The sequence below is a fragment of the Ranitomeya imitator genome, chromosome 3 (genome assembly GCF_032444005.1).
Source record: "Ranitomeya imitator isolate aRanImi1 chromosome 3, aRanImi1.pri, whole genome shotgun sequence".
Taxonomy (NCBI): domain Eukaryota; kingdom Metazoa; phylum Chordata; class Amphibia; order Anura; family Dendrobatidae; genus Ranitomeya; species Ranitomeya imitator.
The window spans coordinates 704360291-704379771 of record NC_091284.1 but is presented as its reverse complement, the minus strand read 5'-3'; the positions used below and the strand labels follow the sequence as shown (position 1 = coordinate 704379771).

At 43.6% G+C, this 19481-nt stretch overlaps 1 protein-coding gene across 1 annotated transcript in view; it reads right to left on the bottom strand.

Moving 5' to 3' along the window:
- HIGD1C (HIG1 hypoxia inducible domain family member 1C) overlaps positions 1-19481 on the bottom strand; it is a 111245-nt gene that overhangs the window by 27329 nt on the left and 64435 nt on the right. The window contains exons 2-3 of the mRNA XM_069758612.1: positions 10413-10512; positions 678-812 (exon numbers count right to left, since the gene is read on the bottom strand). Of these exons, the coding sequence (XP_069614713.1) occupies positions 678-812; positions 10413-10512 (235 nt within the window). The remainder of the gene's footprint in view (positions 1-677; positions 813-10412; positions 10513-19481) is intronic.

The following is a 19481-nucleotide window of genomic DNA, read 5'->3' as shown; positions in this document are numbered from 1 at the left end:
GGCAGTCATTGCCAACAAAGGGTTTTCAACCAAGTACTAAAAATGAACGTTTTATTTAAAATTATTTAATCTGTCCAATTACTTTTGGTCCCTTTAAAAACAGGGTGGCACATGTTATATACACACACACATACATACACACACATACATACATGCATAAATACACGCACATACACACACACGTAATGCTAGCCATTCTCTGCAGCACATTATCCTGTGTAAACCGGGCCTGTTTTTCATAGGACGATGGCGGTCTATGCGCTCAGAGCCAGTTATTACTAACTGTTCTGTGTGTGTAGTACATGCTGTCTGTCTAACCAAGCTATGTCATGAACGTCGATCAGCCTGGTCTACCCACTTAATTCAGCAGTGTGATCCTCTTAGGGTATGTGCACACGTTGCAGCCAAAACCAGGAGTGGGTGATAAATACAGAAGTGGTGCATATGTTTCTATTATACTTTTCCTCTATTTGTTCCACTCCTGGTTTTGGCTACAAATACTGATGTAAAATACTGACCAAATACTGCTAGTGTGACGGCAGCCTAATACAGACATCCTCTTCTGTACACAATGATGTTGAATAGGATCTCCAAACACCTTTCAATTTCAACCTTTCTTGTTAAAGGTTAACTGAGAACATTAAAAAAAAAGTTTAGGTAATTTCATGTTTGCCTACCGAAGGTCATAGCACCGACAATGAATCCTTGGGCACCAACTCTCATGTGAATGAGATGTACCGACATCTTCTGGTCCCCACGACTGCGGATTCTGTAAAGCCCATAAGCCACCACTGCCAGGAAACCGGCCATCCCTACAAGGAAAGGGGAAACGACATTCATATTGTGTGGGTGCATTAAATTGTGTGTGACCAGAATCCTCTGTAGACATATCCTGATAAAACAAGAGCATCATCAGCTACAAAGAAGCGTGGACACATTGAATGCGTCAGAATCATAGTTCGTATCAGTGACCCGCTCGGCCTCTACTCACGTCCGTGCCGTGGCTTTAGCTTACCCTGGAAAACACAATGCGACACTGGATCCATGTCAGGGGTCTATCAGATTGTAGTCAGAGACAACCTGTTTGATTTTGGGCTCTGATCACATTTCCATTTTCTGTTCCACTTTAGGAACAAACAGATTCATGTCCAAAATGGACCCATTTACTAAGTGGTGAAAATGGAACCTGTGGGGGCCAGTAGTTGTTGGCGTTTTTTTTTTTACAACTGAAGAAAACGTTGTGCCTACTGCTCTCTGTTCTAAAATTAACACCAAATGGAAACTAGACAGACCCCACAATAATAAAAGGGGTCCCTCAGTTTCCATTTGCATCTGATAGAAATGGATTGAATTTGACCTGAGCCTTACAGGCGCAAAAGTAAAGGAACAAGAATGAAACGAAGCTTAGGAACCTGACCTTTACACGTATATACGTGCATGTATGCTACTGAAGCAGTAAAAATGAGCCATCGAGTTTTATTACGGTCACAGTAAAGAATTCAGTGTATAAAACGTTCTGCGTTTTACAGAAAGTGTTCTATAGTGAAGGTATGTTCTGAATAACTCACATTCTATTGTATTTTTCACATTACAGTAACTATTGCACAGTTTTGATGATTAATATCAAAGATTTTTTTACAATAAGAAATTTGGAAATGTACTATCAAGAGTTGAGGGAGTGAAGTTGGAGGTATGGTGTCAGAGTTTGTTTTTGGTGGAGCAAGTACAAATGTATCGACAATGGCTTAAAAATAAAATTATTATATATTACCAATATTAATATTGCATCATTACCTCTTCCACATTTATTTTCATGGGCATTTTAAACAGTTTTTTTTAAAGAAATTGCATACAAATAAATATAATTTGCTACATAGTTATGGTATAAAGGTAGGTTGAAAAAAAAAAAAAAAACACAAGTTCATCAAGCTTAACTTAACCAGCTCCACATTCTCTATTGCTAGCTTTTTTTTTTATAACCCACAATGCCATTTGTTGTGAGAAAAGCATCAGGTTACAGCTACTATTAAACTATGGAGAGGGAATGAGGCATGGAGAGATCATACTGCAGCTTGTAATAAATGTATTCCACTTCAGTGCTGGATTCACAACTACACTGCTCAGTAGTCATGTATAATGTGTTCATTACTGCTTCTGTCTTGAGTGCTGCAGAGAAAAGAAGAGCAGGAATCCATCCATATCTGTGTGGTGCTGCTGCTGTGTAGCAGACCGCCGATAATCTACGCTCACGAGCTCGCAGAGGGTAAAACTGGTGAAAATGGGGAAACCAACGCAATAATGACAGAAATGTTGTTATTCCTCATGTACACATGCGACAGGTTATTCTGAACAATTAATTGAAGTGTCGAGTAAACTTGAATTTTTGCTTGCGGAATCATATATCCCACTCCTTAACAGGGGCCTTTATTACTAATAATATTTATTAATAATAGATTGTTCACTTCACTGATTAGTGTTTTTATTGTTTTGGCTTATATATTCATCTGTAAAATGGTTTACAAAAAGGACAATTTTTTATTTTATTTGGACCATTCGTTACTTTGTGACAAAACTTTCCCTGCATTTGTGCAAAGAGCAAAATCCCAGATTTTCCATTTAGTTTGGTCTGTTCTCAATCTCTTCAGATAAAGGACGTCAGACACCACGGGCCGGTCTCTGGTAGTCACATGAGGACTGGATACGTGCCATATTTTATTCACGCTTATCGGGGCAGATAACCGGGCTATTTCAGTACATTCAATCATCCAACTGCCCTGTCGCCACGACATACAATATATCTGCAGTACAGTGTCCTCATGTACTCTTTAGTATGTCTGACAAAACCTTGTAATAGTAAAGCTAATAGCAGCACCTGACAACCCTGGCTCAGAAAGGCCAAGATAAATCGCACATGCATGAACAATTAAAAGGAAACTTTTCAATATTGATATAGCAATACATCTAGTGTACCCAGGGTGTCAAGAGCTCATTCATTGGCCATGAAAAAAAAAATTCTGTAACGCAAAATGTTGCTTTTATGCATGTTTGCTTCTTTTGTACTTTATAAGGCTACGTTCACATTTGCGGCTTTGGACGCAGCGTCGTGGACGCAACGCACGAAAGACGCAAGTAGAACGCATGCATTTTTGACGTATGCGTTCAACCCTTTTTTAATATATAAAGTCTTTTCAGTTTCTCTATTTTTAAAGTAAAGAACGCATGCGTCCTACAACGCAAGTACTTTCGTCTTCTGCGTTGCCAATACACTTCAATGGAGGTTTTGAAGTTTCGACGACGCAAATACAACGCAAGTGTGACGCAAGCGTTTTTTAAAAATTTTGGACGCAGAAAAAATGCAACATGTTGCGTTTGCAACGCACTGCCAGGTGCGTCGAAAGGACGCATGCGTCGCAAAACGCACCGAAACGCATGAAAACGAACGCACATGCGTCCCCAATGTTAAAGATAGGGAAGCATGACGCGTGCGTTGTTTTGCGGCGACGCCGCTGCGTCCAAAGCCGCAAATGTGAACGTAGCCTAAGTGGGTGTGTGGGGTGAGGATCTGGAGACTTGTTTGCTTTTGTATGTTTTTGGACCCATGTGTAATTGATAGTGATGAGCGACCGTGGTCAGATAAGGTGTAATCCGAGCATGCTTGTTAGATAACCAAGTAAGTTGGGCGTGCTTGAATAATATGTACGAGTCCCCGCAGCTGCATGTCTCGACTGTCTAACAAACAGACAATCCCTGAATGTCTTGTGGCTGTCGAACAGCCGAGACATGCAACCGCGCAAACTCAAACGTATTTTTCGAGCACGCCGAAGACACACGATTAGCACATGAGTAAGCTCGATTAACGTCTTATCTCAGCACGTATGTTCATCGCTAGTAATTGGCACTAATGAGGCGATACACATCAGGAGTCGTAAGGAGGGTCAGGCATTGGCAAAGCACAGCCATTTGGGAATCCTAAACTTTGTGACCTGACTGTCTAAAATGGCGCTGACCACATTGGACACCAGCTTCATCATGTGAAATGTGGTAGTGTAAAAGGGTATAAGACTGGAAAAAACTGAAGTTCAATCATGGAGGGTGAGAATCAAAGAACATAAAATGCTCAGGTACAATCATTTGAATCCGTTAAATAGCCTGATCGTACCCTGGTATGGTGGCACCAACAGTGTCTGCCAACAGCCCATATGCCCAAATCTATTGATATTACAAGCCTATAAATCAGGTTAGACCTTAAAATGAGATAATCAGATGAGTGCAGATGTCATCGTCATTGGTTTCAAAACGATCAGGATAAACCTTGTTGGACATGATTAGATTAATTCATATAACCGATGGCACTGCCATTTTCCCGGCCGGCTGTGCTCAGTGGTAATTAGATTTGTCCATTATTATCTTTTTCTAAGTAGGAAAGATGAGAAAATCTGTCCAGTGTATTAACAACGGTGAAGATGAAAGGCTGGATTCAAAGACTATAATCAGAGGACAATTATACGTTTCATATGCAGATTATCTACTCCATTCTCAGTAAGAAGCTATGTATCCAAAGCAAAGCCACACGACTGGTCTGATCCGCTGTAGATGCAATGCTGAACAGGACAATTCTGCCATAGAACACGATGGAAGATGCCACAAGCCTATTACTTTTAGATTTACAAATAAAAAAACAACAAACAATAATAATTTAAAAAAAATCCAAATGTGTAAGTATGAAAACAACACATCTCTATTGCAAATAGTGCAAGCTACTGACATTAGTCACACCTAATGAAAAACTGCACCAAGAAATCAGTCTGAAAAAAGCACCAATCTGTAGATGATTAAGGCTATGTGCACACAGTGCGTTTTTGAGGCCTTTTTGCAGCGTTTATTCTGTGAGGAAATGGGACAAAAACGCTATGGAATCTGTATGCAAGTCAATGACAATCCTGAAGTGTTGTGTAGATGATTAGTAATTTTCCGTGCGTATTTGCAGTGCTTTTTTTTCTGCAGCATGTCAATTCTTTGTGCGTTTCCTCAGCGTTTTTCACCCATTCACTTCAATTGAGTCAGTCAAATCCGCAGCAAAAACGCAGGTATAAAAATGTTTGCGGATTTGCTGAGGTTTTATTTGCATTTTTCCAGCTTCCTATGGTGCTTCCCAAGCGGTCATCTGTGTGACAGTGTGGGAAACACCGGAGCAGTAGTTCTTATCGGCAGTAACGCTACCGCCGGTAAGACTGTCTATCAGAGACTACTGCTCCCATAGGGCTTAGGCTACTTTCACACTAGCGTTTTTTTTAATCTGTCGCAATCCGTCGTTTTGGGAAAAAAACGCATCCTGCAAATGTGCCCGCAGGATGCGTTTTTTCCCCCATAAACTTGTATTGCCGACGGATTGCGACGTATTGCCATACGTCGCATTAGTCGTGCACGGGATGCGTCGTGTTTTGGCGGGCCGCCGTCACGAAAAAACGTTCAAGGGAACATTTTTTTGTGCGTCGGGTCCGCCATTTCCTACCGCGCATGTGCGGCTGGAACTCCGCCCCCTCCTCCCCGGGACTTTACAATGGGCAGCGGATGCGTTGAAAAACTGCCCACGTTGTGCTGAAATTTCACAACGTGCGTCGCGCCGGCGCTTAGCGACGGGCCCGTACCGACGCTAGTGTGAAAGTAACCTTAGTCTGCTGTCACTGATATTCAAAAGTCATATTACTATTCATATTTCATATATTTCACATTGACATGCTTTAGCACGATAGAGTGCAATCTTTTATTGAAGGTGTTTAGACTTGACCACGTGGCTGCTTTGCAGATTTGGTCCACTGAAGCCTGTGCTCACTTGGTCCATAAAGTAGAAATTGCTCTTGTTGAATGGGCCTTGATGTCCACTGAAGGAGTAGGCTACACTGATTGCAGATTGTATCCACTTTGCCAGTATAGACCTTGAAGTTTTATTTCCTCTGTTCTGTCCCCAAAATTGAATGAAGAGGTTTGAATCTATTTGCTAACCTTTCATGTACCATAGAATCGCTCTTCTTGCATACAAGGAATGAAAGGAAAGTTCCTGCTGATTTTTATGGTTCTTTCAGAAGGAGGGTAAAATGATATTTCGATTCATATGAAAGCTCGTCAATACTTTAGGCAAGAACGCTGGATCCAACCAGAGTATGATACAGTCCTCTAGAACCTTCAGATATGGATCTCTGATGGACAAGGCCTGAATTTCCTCTACACGCCTTGCCGTTGTGATTGCCACTAGGAAGGCAGTCATCAGGGTGAGAGATATTATATTTGCGTCCTCCAGAAACTCATATGGAATTGAATAAAGTGCATTCAGGACTAGGGGGAGATCCCATGTAGGGATGGAACTTTAAATTATGGGCCCAAGTCTGTGGATAGCTTTCACGAATCTTCCAATCCAAGGAGGATTAGTTAAAGCAGGGGTGGGAAGCCTCAGGCCTATTGGCCCGCTATGACCTTTTCTTTGGTCCCCAGGCAGATTCCCAGAGACCACAGTGCTTGGGCTGGAAAATCCTTCAAATTTCTTCTTGCTCTGCGAGCACTTGCACACGGTATTCACTACTGAATGCTGAGGCACGTGCGATGAAAGAGTACATCCTGACACCAGTGCCAGAATCAAGTCTCAATGATAGGATTATAAATAAATGGAGTGATGGACATTACTGGTTTATCTAGATCAGAGGAGGGGAATCTTTTTTCTAGTAGGGGCCATTTGGATATTTATACCATCCTTCGGGGGAAGTACAAACTCCGCCCATAAAGTACATCCTGACTCTGGCACTGGTGGTAGGACATAATCTTTCATTGCACATGTCCTTCAGTGTTTAGTAGTAAAAACTGCGTGTGTCTGCTCACAGAGGAAGAAGAAATTAAAGAGCTGGTGGCAATCAAAATACAGCTCCCTGCACAAGAATGCGGACCCTGGGAATCTGCCTGGGGGACCGATAAAAGGTCATCGAGGGCCGTAAATGGCCCAGGGGCCTGAGGTTCTCCACCCCTGATCTAGATGAAGACATGTAGCATTGGGTTACTACCTATATAAGCACTGGCACTTTATATAATTTGTTGCTATCCAATAATCTTCCCACCCACGAAAGACTTTGTGTACAGTAACTTTTGTTTTTTTAAACTATATTTTTAAATTTATCATTAATAGAAAGTAATCTTTGTTCATTTCTACTCCGATTGACTCTAATGACATTCAGCTGTGTTTGGCGAATATTGCAAAAACAATATTTGTTGCCAATCATAAATTGGAACCGAATTTTGAAAAATTTGCTCAACTCTACTTCTTACTACTCTGATGAGAAATAATATTTTTCTTCTCCTCAGGTAATATTGGGATAACACTTTTACCTTCATCTAGTTCAAGGTCAGAGTAGTATGATAACTCCCCTTCTTCTGAGCTTGAATCCACGTCTCATCTAGGTCACTTATAACTAGGCGGAGACTGGGGAGAAAGACGAGACAAGGCCAGATATAGTGTTTTGGACTCTCTCACTAATAATTGTTCTTATATTGGCCATGAAAGGGGAATGTTCATCCTCAACTATTTTGGAAATACATAGCTGTTTGCTGTATGCTTCTGGAAATTTAATGCTACAAGTGGCACATCTCTTAACCCTCTTCCTATCAGCTGAATTATTTTATTTTTTTTTTTTTTTAAGGATCTCCTTGTCCTATGAAAAACATTGAAATACAATATAGCCATCGGAGGGAATAAGAAAGGTGACATCTGCCCCTTGACTTCACTCACTTGATCAACGGATGGTTCTGCAGAATTGTCAGAAAGACCAAGATTTTACTCCTCCATTGCTAGCAAAAGCTGCACTGGTAACGTTGGCCAGTTGTCTTTTTACATCAATTAAGGAATTTGCTTCTCAGACCTTGTGGGGGCATCATAACACAGAACCAGACCCCAATCAGAGGACAATAAAACTTTCATAATCCTTATCTATGAACTGTTCCAATATTTATGGCCACAACTGTTTATGCCTCTCCCATAATGCTAGCTCTCCTTCACGTCACTTGTCTTATCTATTTATATTTTTTTGCTGGATTGTGTACAGTCATGGACAAAAATTTTGAGAATGATACAAATATTAATTTTTCCAAAGTCTACTGCTTCATTTTTTCTAATGGCAATTTGCATATACTCCTGAATGTCAGAGTGATCAGCTTAACAGCAATTACTGTACTTGCAAAGTGAATATTTGCCCAGAAAATGAACTTTAACCCCCAAAACACATTTCAACATCATTGCAGTCCTGCCTTAAACGGAGCAGCTAACATCGTTTTAGTGATTGATCCATTAACACAGGTGTGGGTGTTGATGAGGACAGGGCTGGCGATCAGTCATGATTAAGTAAGAATGACATCACTGGACACTTTAAAAGAAGGCTGTTGCTTGGTATCATTGTTTCTCTTCAGTTCACCATGGTTATCTCTAAAGAAACACGTGCAGCCATCATTGCACTGCACAAAAATGGCCTAACAGGGAAGAGTATCGCAGCTACAAAGATTGCACCTCAGTCAACAATCTATCGCATCATCAAGAACTTCAAGGAGAGAGCTTTCATTGTTGTCAAAAAGGCTCCAGGGCGCCCAAGAAAGACCAGCAAGCGCCAGGACCGTATCTTAAAACGGTTTCAGCTGCGGGATGGGACTACCAGCAGTGCCGAGCTTGCTCAGGAATGGCAGCAGGCTGGTGTGAGTGCTTCTGCATGCACTGTGAGGCGGAGACTCTTTGAGCAAGGCCTAGTTTCAAGGAGGGCAGCAAAGAAGCCACTTCTCTCCAGAAAAAACATCAGGGACCAACTGATATTCTGCAAAAGGTACAGGGAGTGGACTGCTGAGGACTGGGGCAAAGTCATTTTCTCTGATGAAACCCCTTTTCGATTGTTTGGGACATCTGGAAAACAGCTTATTCGGAGAAGAAGAGGTGAGCGCTACCACCAGTGTTGTCTCATGCCAACTGTAAAGCATCCTGAAACCATTCATGTGTGGGGTTGCTTCTCAGCCAAGGGAATCGGCTCATTCACAGTCTTGCCTAAAAACACAGCCATGAATAGAGAATGGTACCAGAATGTCCTCCAAGAGCAACTTCTCCCAACTATCCAAGAGCAGTTTGGCGCCCAACAATGCCTTTTCCAGCATGATGGAGCACCTTGCCATAAAGCAAAGGTGATAACTAAATGGCTCATGGAACAAAACAGAGATTTTGGGTCCATGGCTTGGAAACTCCCCAGATCTTAATCCCATTGAGAACTTGTGGTCAATCATCAAGAGACGGGTGGACAAACAAAAACCAACAAATTCTGGCAAAAATGCAAGCATTGATTATGCAAGAATAAACTGCTATTAGTCAGGATTTGGTCCAGAAGTTGATTGAGAACATGCCAGGGAGAATTGCAGAGGTCTTGAAGAAGAAGGGTCAACACTGCAAATATTGACTTGCTGCATTAACTCATTCTAACTGTCAATATAACCTATTGGTACTCATAATATGATTGCAATTATATTTCTGTATGTGATATAAACATCAGACAAACACTAATAAAAACCAGAGGGCAGCAGATCATGTGAAAATATAATTTTGGTGTCATTCTCAAAACTTTTGGCCATGACTGTATATGTGTTTCTTCAGATTTTGTATTAGTCTATGCCTGATGAAGAGACCTGAGTAGTCTCGAAAGCTTGCAATTTGTTACCATCTTTTCAGTTAGCCATGAAAAAGTATCAACCACTGGACTCTCAATTCTAAATATTTTTCTGGTAACACTAATTTTGTTTTTATGCAAAAAGTCTCAAAAGCTCTTACATAATGCCCTAAAAGATGCCAAGATATCTCAAATACTTTTTGTTTTCTTTATTTTTAGGCTTGTTATTGACTTCTATTATAAAGAATTACCGTAATTTGATTTTAAACAGAAATAAAAAGGAAGAATCTAGCAAGCACTGTTTCAGGTATTCTATAGAACAGACCAGCTCAAAAACACCTGAAAAAAATATCCAGTGAACATAGCCTTAGGTTTATGCTGCCTACCAGCAGTTTAGACCACCCGAGGTGTACACTCATTTCTCCATTTAATAACAGAGGATTTTAAATATAATATATTGCAAATTTTTTTTTTTGTTTTTTTTTTTAAAGCACTTTACAATTTTAACCATTTGCAAGCATGAGCTGCTACAAGGGAATGGGGCAATTATGCAACTGGGGTACAATTCTCTAATACATGAGTGCCCGTGCGTACAAACCAAAGCTAAAAGCTAAAGTGTTCAAAGTTCTTCTCCTATCCAGCATCTAACAAAACCATTGCACATGGATATCCATTAGTAAAAGCAGAATGAGTTTAATAAGCTACAAAAACAAACAATCAAAAAACAATAAACTGTACCTATAGGGACAAAGGGCGATTCCTTAGACTTTTTGATCAGCTTCGATGATGTGGAGTCGCTTTCAGAGGGGGTCCATGCTTCTGAAGACATGTTTATTTTCTATGTGGAAGAAGAAATAAAATATCATGGCTTCTCATACTATTCATCTGGGTTACCATTATTATATGGTGAAAACTTTATAATAAACATATATAAAGCTCTACTCCAGCAGTCATTGGGATGAGAACTTAAATACAACTTAGCCAAAACAGCAATAGACATTACACCAGTGGGGGTCTTCGATAACTTCAATGATGGGACCACAATTCTAATAAAGCACAGCCACCCCTCTTGTTGGTTCTTCCAGCTGCAACAATGATGGCTAAAAAATACTTGGTCATTAATAGTTGAGGTTAGATACACCCCAAGTATAGGTACAGTTGGTCTTAGAAGTATGGACTAAGAGGGAAAGAAGAGCAAGCTGGTGACAGAAAAATTAATCCCATAAAATCTACCATAAAGCAATTTACTGTACATTATCCATACAGTAAGCACTATTGCATACTAGGCATGGTTAGATTTTTTCTTTTTCTCTGGTTTAGAAAAAAACATTTTCAAATAATTGTTCTGCATTGGACAGATTTTCTTAAATGAGAACTGAACAATGTCTGGCACCAAACCAACACAGCTCATCACCCTAAGAACATCATCCCCACAGTAAAACATGGTGGTGGCTGCATCAAGCTGTGGGGATGTTTGCTGGCAGTATGGACAGGGAAAATGGTCTGAGTCAAGGGGAAGATGAATGTTGTTGTTTGCGTTACAATAAAAAAAAATGTTCACAGTGGTAGGCATGTTCTTTACAAGAACTGATGCAAACCCTAAAAAAAAAACAAAAAAACACACACACAAAAAAAAACCAAACAATAACGTTCCAGGTTGTGAGGTAGCAAAATAAGAAAAAAATGCCAGGAGGGGGGTGAATACTTTCATAAGCCACTGTATATACTAAGCTCCACTCTGTTCACACATCTACTGTATTTTTCGGGCTAAGAGACGCACCAGACCATAAGACACACCTGGGTTTTAGAGGAGAAAATTAGAAAAAATATTGAAGCAAAAAAAGTGGTCAATTCTGTACTTAAAGGGAACCTGTCAGCAGATTTTGCCACTATAAGATGCAGCCACTGCCTTTCAGGTATTATCTACAGCATTCTATAATGCTGTAGATAAGCCCTCGGTCCGACCTGCAAGCGAAGAAAAATAAGTTATATTATACTCACTCGGGAGGGGCAGTCCGGTCTGATGGGTGTCGCAGGTCCGGCGCCTCCCATCTTCTTTTGATGCCGCCCTCCTGCTTCTTCATTGCTCCCTGGCATCAGCACTGCTGCGCAGGCGTACTTCTTTGCCCTGTTGAGGGCAGAATAACGTACTGCAGTGCGCAGGTGCTGGGAAAGGGCAGAGAGGCTCGGCGCCTGCGCCCTGCAGTACTTTACTCTGCCCTCAACAGGGCAGAAAAGTACGCCTGTGCAGGAGCCCCAATGTCAGAGAGCGATGAAGAAGCAGGAGGGCGGTGTCGCAAGAAGATGGGAGGCGCCAGACCCAATCGTGCGACATCCATCGGACCGGATCCCCCCCCCCCCGAGGATAATATAACATTTTTCTTCACTCGCAGGTCGGACAGAGGGCTTATCTACAGCATTATAGAATACTGTAGATAAGCCATGAAAGGCAGTGGCCGCATCTTATAGCAGCAAAACAAGGTGACAGGTACGCTTTAATATCCCCTATCCTGGTATATATGATCCCCTCATCCCCATCATGGTATTGGTATGAATGGCCCCCCCTTGTCCCCATCCTGGTGTGCATGGGCCCCCTCGTCTCCATCCTGGTAGGAATGGGACCCCTAATCCCTATCCTGGTATTATATTATTTATTTATATAGCACCATTAATTCCATGGTGCTGTACATGTGAAAAAGGTGTTACATACAGGTTTATAGATATCGTTAACAGTAAACAAGTTTACAATGACAGACTGGTACAGAAAGGAGAGGACCCTGTCCTTGCGGACTTACATTCTTCGGGATAATGGGGAAGAGACAGGAGGTCAGCGTGCTGCAGAACTGGTGGTGGTGAGACGGCAGCTCGGGTCGTTGGGGAGGGGGCAGCTCTGGCGGTGGCGACGTGGCAGCTCGGGTGGTTGATGACGTGGCAGCAGCTCGGGTGGCTGGTGGGGCGGCAGGTCGGGTGGGGTGGCAGAATGGTTATTGCAGGCTGTAGGCTTTCCTGAAGAGATGGGTTTTCAGGTTCCATCTGAAGGATCCGAGGGTGGTGGATAATCGGACGTGTTGCGGCGTGGAATTCCAGAGGATGGGGGATATTCGGGAGAAATCTTGGAGGCAGTTGTGTGAGGAACGAATAAGTGTGGAGGAGAGTAGGAGGTCTTGGGAGGATCGAAGATTACATGAGGGAAGATAGTGGGAGATTAGCTCAGAGATATAGGGAGGGGACAGGTTGTGGATGGCTTTGTAGATCAGTGTTAGTAGTTTGCACTGGATTCGCTGGGGAATTGGGAGACAGTGGAGGGATTTACAGGGGGGAGAAGCAGGGGAGTAGTGAGGAGAGAGGTGGATTAGCCGAGCAGCAGAGTTGAGGACAGACTGGAGTGGTGCAAGGGAGTTAGCGGGGAGGCCACAGAGGAGGGTGTTGCAGTAATCGAAGCGGGAGATGATGAGGGCATGCACAAGAGTTTTAGTAGATTGTCGGCTGAGGAAGGGATGGATTCTGGCAATATTTTTTGAGTTGGAGGCGACAGGAGGTGGCAAGAGTTTGGACATGCGGTTTGAAGGACTGGGCAGAATCGAGAGTTATCCCGAGGCAGCGGATTTCAGGTGTGGGAGAGAGCGTGATGCAGTTTACCATAATAGATAGATCAGGTAGGGGGATACGCGAGATGGGGGAAAGATGAGGAGTTCGGTTTTGTCTACATTGAGTTTTAGGAAGCGAGAGTTGAAGAAGGAGGAGGATATGGCTGAGACACTCCTGGATTCTGGACAGAAGAGAGGTGACATCTGAGCCAGAGAGGTAGATCTGAGTGTGGGCCCTAGTACAGAGCCTTGAGGGACTCAGACAGAGGGGGCGGGATGAGGAGGTAGTGTGGGAGTGGTAAATGCTAAATGTGTGGTCGGAAAGGTATGAGGCAATCCAGGACAGGGCAAGGTCTTTGATGCTGAGGGAAGAAAGAATCTATAGCAGTAGGCAGTGGTCGACTGTGTCGAAAGCAGATGACAGGTCGAGAAGGAGGAGGATGGAGAACTATCTGTTAGCTTTGGCTGTGAGTAAGTCATTAGTAATTTTGTTCAGAGCAGTTTCGGTGGAGTGGTGGGGCGGAAGCCAGATTCGAGGTTGTCAAGGAGAGAGTTAGATGAGAGGTGGGAGGAAAGTTGACCATGGACATGCTGCTCGAGGAGTTTGGAAGCAAACGGGAGCAGTGATATGGGGCGATAGCTGGGCATAGCAGTTGGGTCAAGGTTAGCTTTTTTGAGAATGGGTGTGATGGTGGCATGTTTGAAGGCAGAGGTGAAAGTACCAGAAGATAGCGATAAGTTGAAGTGTTGGGTTAGGGCTGGAATGAGCATGTTAGTAAGGTTGGGGAGCAGGTGGGAAGGGATGGGGTCAAGTGCACAGGTGGCGAGGTGTGATTTGGAAAGGAGGAGAGTAAGTTCTCCTTCAGTGATTTTGGAGAGGGAAGTTATTAGGGAAGGGTATTGGTATGATGGGCCCCCTCATCCCTATCCTGGTCGAAATTGCCCCCCTTCCTGACATGCATGGCCCCATTAGAAAAACATTAAAAAAAATAAACCATTATATTTACCTTCATGCGCTCCCTAGCAGCGTCTTCTTCCGGTGTCAGCAGCTGCTTTACGCTTATAAGCAGCGCATGGCAGGGACATAATGCGCTGCTTACAAGCCGAAGGACAGCTGCCGGAATACTCACTGCTCTGCACGCCGGGACTATGTGCGTGGAGGACAGTGAGTATTCATTGCTTGCTCTTTAGTATCGCGCACATAGGCAGCCGCCGGCCTCCTGCAGGTAGCGGGTGCTCACGTGTCCCCGCTACTAAAGGGAATGAATATTCACCGCATTCCATGCCCATGGGAGTGGAGCAGTGAATGTTCATTTCCCTTAAATAGCAGGCACACGTGACTGCCCGGAAGCTCCAGGAAGCCGGCGACTGACGTTGTGCTCGCTATTAAAGAGCAAGGAATAAATACTCACTGCCCTCCATGCACATAGTCCTGGCATGCAGAGCAGTGAGTATTCCGGCAGCTGTCCTTTGGCTTGTAAGCAGCACATGACGTCCATGTTACGCACTGCTTCCAAGCATAAAGCAGCCGCTGACATCGGAACAAGAAGCTGCGAGGGCGCCCAGGAAGATAAGTGTAATGGTTTTTTTTTCTTACGTTTTTCTGATGAGGCCATGCATACCAGGATGGGGCTGGAGGCCAATCATACAAGGATGGGGATGGGGGGCCAATCATACCAGGATAGCGATGGGGGCCAATCAAACCAGGATAAGGATGGGGCCATGCATACCAGGATGCTATTGAAGCGAAATGAATATTGATTGTCTTTCATGCCCATGGGCGTGGAACGCAGTGAATATTCATTTGTCTCTAGCAGAGGGCATACGAGTAAGCTGCAGCAGCCGGCTCCCGCCTTCACGTCCCCACCTCAGCCAGAAATGGTACATCCGGACTATAAGTCGCACCCCCATTTTCCACCACATAATTGGAGAAAAAAAGTGGGTCTTATAGTCCGAAAAATACCGTAAGTACAATCCACCATTATTTAAAGCTTGTTACATCTGCTGCTGTTTTAACGCAGCGGCCAGAAATAAGCAGGCTAAAGATGGGCCCCACAACTAAAGGGCCACTGCTTTGTGATTGACCCACAGGCCAACAAATTTGCCAGCCAGCAGCCCTGATTCCATTGCTGCAATAAAAAAAAAAAAACTGTTAGTATATCACATACAATCCCAATAAAATGCATTTACTTTTGTGGCATTATATATACACAGGCAGGTTTTTAATAGAACATACATTTTCCTCTAGCCATCTCAAGGAAAGAAAGAAGAGTGTAATCCTTAAAATTATTAGTAGAAGAATAACAGATAAGATACAGTTCTTCAAGGCAAAACATGGATGAACACTGAATGGTTTGAACGTGCAAATACTAAATGAACCTGCATCCAAAATTACCAAGGACAAAAGGGAGAAGTAAAAGGAATTGCAATCCCGCTGCCCTCCTGCCTGGCAGCACGTGAGTTACCAACCTCAAGTGACCTGCCTGATTACACGCAGTGAGGCAGGAAGTGTGCCAGGCCCTGGTAGCGGTGCACAAGCCAGGCGGAGACAGACGAGAAGAAACTGAGACTTCAAACATCCACATGAAGATGCAGCGCTACTATGACACTTTAATTCTATTCATGGGATCCCACATTTCTAACCAAAGCCCTGCACCCCACAACTGCTGCAGAGGACGAGTTCATGTCACAATCCGCGCCAGTCTGGATGTGAGCCAGCTCCTGATAGCACAGATCCCGAGGAGACAGAGCGCTGCTATGTGCAACTGTCACCAGGGCATTGATGCCAGGACCCTTTTATTCTATTGTTAGTCCTGGGTAGGAATCTGGGAGCAGGGAAGGGTGCACGCAAACTAATGGGATTATGCAATGGATTGTCCAGACTTCCTAGGACTCTACCTGCAGGTTATGCTTTGACAGGTTGTTTGTCCAAAACAGTCTAGGACAGCATTTCTCAACTTCAGTTCTCAAGACCCACCAACAGGTCATGCTTTCAGAATTTCCTTAGGTGATGGAATTAATGCTTGATACTAAGGAAATCATGACAACTTGACCTGTTGGTGGGTCTTGAGGACTGGAGTTGAGACACACTGGGACATGAACTAACAATATTGTCATAAATTGGAAAACACTGTTTGGCCTAAAATAAAATGACAGGTATTTTAATCTGACATTATAAGAACTGCTAAATCATTATAGTCCTGACCATGAGTGGTCAATTAAATTTCACGACACCACGACTGCTGTGGATGGCCGAACTAAGGTTCACATTGCGCTAGTGCAGTCCGTTCAACGCATACGTTAAACGGACTGCGCTGACGCAAGTGCCGACTTTGCACAGCGCTAACGCAGATGGAGCATCTGCCAGCTCCATCTGCGCTAGCGGTGACGGACCCGGAAACGCTGCAGCCTGCGTCTCGGTCCGTCACCCAATGTCGGACGCATCGCTAGCGCACGCCCATTGTGGGCGTGTGCTAGCGATGCGTCCGACATTGCATTCAATGGCGCTGTTAACGGACTACGTTACACCGCGTTATGCCGCGGTGTAACGTAGTCCATTAAACGGAGGCACTGAACGCAATGTTAACCCAGCCTAACAGGGCGAAATTAGTTCTGCTCAATAACATGTTATTTTGTATTAATAATTTTATTGCTTATTATTAAGCAGAATTTAGAAGGTCATCTGGCTGCTACTGATAATCCACGTTGGGATAAGACGTATTGCACATTTATTCTCATCAGTAGTAGCCTATTTATTTATATAGCACCATTAATTCCACCACGCTTTACAAACACTGAGGCTCACAATCTAGATTCCCTATCAGCATGTCTTTCTGGGAGGAAACCAGAGAACCCGGAAGAAACCCACGCAAACACGGGGAGAACATACAGACTCCTTGTAGATGTTGTCCTTGGGATGTGAGCCCACCACTGCAAAGCAAAAGTGCTAACCACTGAGCCACCACGCTACCCAAAACAAAAATAGAAAGGAAGGGGTGTATAATATATGGCACCTGTAACCTATGTATAAAGAAAACGAAATGATACTTGTAATATTACAAAAAATATAGTTCTTACCGATAACGGTATTTCTCTGAGCCCATGACGGCACCACGGAGAGAGGGGATCCGCCCACCAAGGACAGGAAACCTACTGATAAAAAGGCGGTACCACTCTCCTGCATCAGTTGTTTTACATAGAGAACGATGGGAGACTACTAAAACATTTGTTAATTTTAACTGTTCAGCATAACAAGATACCGCGTGACTTTAAACTATGAATAGACTATGAATAGACTATAAATAGACTATGCACTATTTTAATGTGTGCACCCACAAGTGAAGGGAGGGAATGTACGGGTGCCGTCATGGGCTCAGAGAAATACAGTTATCGGTAAGAACTATATTTTGCTCTGTCGCCCATGACGGCACCACGGAGAGATTTGCATAGACAGTACATTCAGGGAGGGACCACTGCCTCCAGAACCCTTTTATCAAAGGTAAGGTCTGAAGAGGAGATTAGGTCCAACCTATAGTGTCTATAGAATGTGGATGGTGAGGACCAGGTAGCCGCTCTACATATCTGGTCAATAGAAGCTCCAGCCTTCTCCGCCCAGGAAGCTGCCACTGCCCTTGTCGAGTGAGCCTTAACCTCCCCGGAAACGGACACTCCACTTGCCGAGTATGAAAGACTGATGGCGTCCGTGATCCATCTTGCTATGGTGGCTTTAGATGCTTCTTTCCCCTTCTGGGGACCCTGGAAACACACAAAGAGAGGGATCCTCCCTACTCTCTCTAGTGACTTCTAGGTACTGTAAGAGACATCTTCTTACATCTAGTGTATGTAATGTTTGTTCCTCCTTATTTTTAGGATTGGGACAGAAGGAGGGGAGAGATATCTCTTGAGACCTGTGAAATTTTGAAGCCACTTTCGGGAGATATGCTGGGTCTATTTTTAAAATGACCCTATCCTCTAGGAATTGTGTGTAAGGAGGGTTAGCTGAGAGAGCTTGTAAGTCGCTAACCCTACGGGCAGAAGTGAGGGCGACTAACAGAGCGGTTTTGAGAGATAGGTTTTTTAATGAAGTTTCGTGTAAAGGTTCAAATGGTGGACTAGTCAGGGCTTTAAGGACCAAGTTTAAGTCCCATTGAGGAACAACTTTTACCGGAAGAGGCTTCGATCTTCCTGCTGCTCTGATGAATCTAGAGACCCACCTGTTTGAAGCCAAATCAAAATTAAATAGGGCTCCTAATGCTGCCACGTGAACTTTTAGGGTACTAGTGGCTAACCCCATCTCCAACCCATTTTGTAGGAACTCTAATATGGAATTAAGGGGAATTTCTTTCCCTATTTTTGCCCCTGATGAAGATAGAAACTTTCCATATCTTGCCGTACTGTTTTGTAGTAACCGGCTTCCTACTTTGTAATAAAGTTGAAATTAACCCGGGGGAGAACCCCCTGCTTTCTAATAGTTTCCTTTCAAGAGCCAAGCTGTCAAGTGCAAGTTCTTGACCTGCGGATGACAGACTGGGCCCTGAGACAATAGATCCTGGAGATCTGGTAATACCCAAGGGTCAGATATTGACATCTTCCTCATCCATGAGAACCAAGGTCTCTTCGGCCAGAACGGGGCAATTAAGATGACCAGCGCCCCGTCCTCCCGAATCTTCCTCAGCACTGCTGGAATCAGAATAAGAGGAGGGAAGGCATAAACCAGTTGGTGACCCCAAGACATCAGGCATGCATCCACTACTACTGGGTTCCCCAGAGGAGATAGGGAGCAAAAGGAGGCTACCTTTTTGTTTAGATGGCTCGCAAAGAGATCTATTTTGGGAACCCCCCATTTTTCTGTGATCAGGGTAAATATCTCTTGATTTAGTTCCCATTCTCCCTGTTTCCGGCTGAGGAAGTCTGCTTTGTAATTGTCTACTCCCTTTATGTGTAGGCTTGTTAGGGATAGGAGGTTGATCTCGGCTATTTGTAGGATTGACTTGGTCACTTCCATCAGATTTTTGGAACGGGTGCCTCCTTGGTGATTTAGGTAAGATACCACCACCCGGTTGTCCGACATCACTCTTACATGGTGAGAGTGAAGAACCCCCAAGAATTCCTGAAGGGCGAATTTGACCGCAAGAAGTTCCTTCATGTTGGAGGATTTGTTTGTTAGAGATGGAGACCAGATGCCCTGGGCTACTAGATCGCCCAGATGAGCCCCACACCC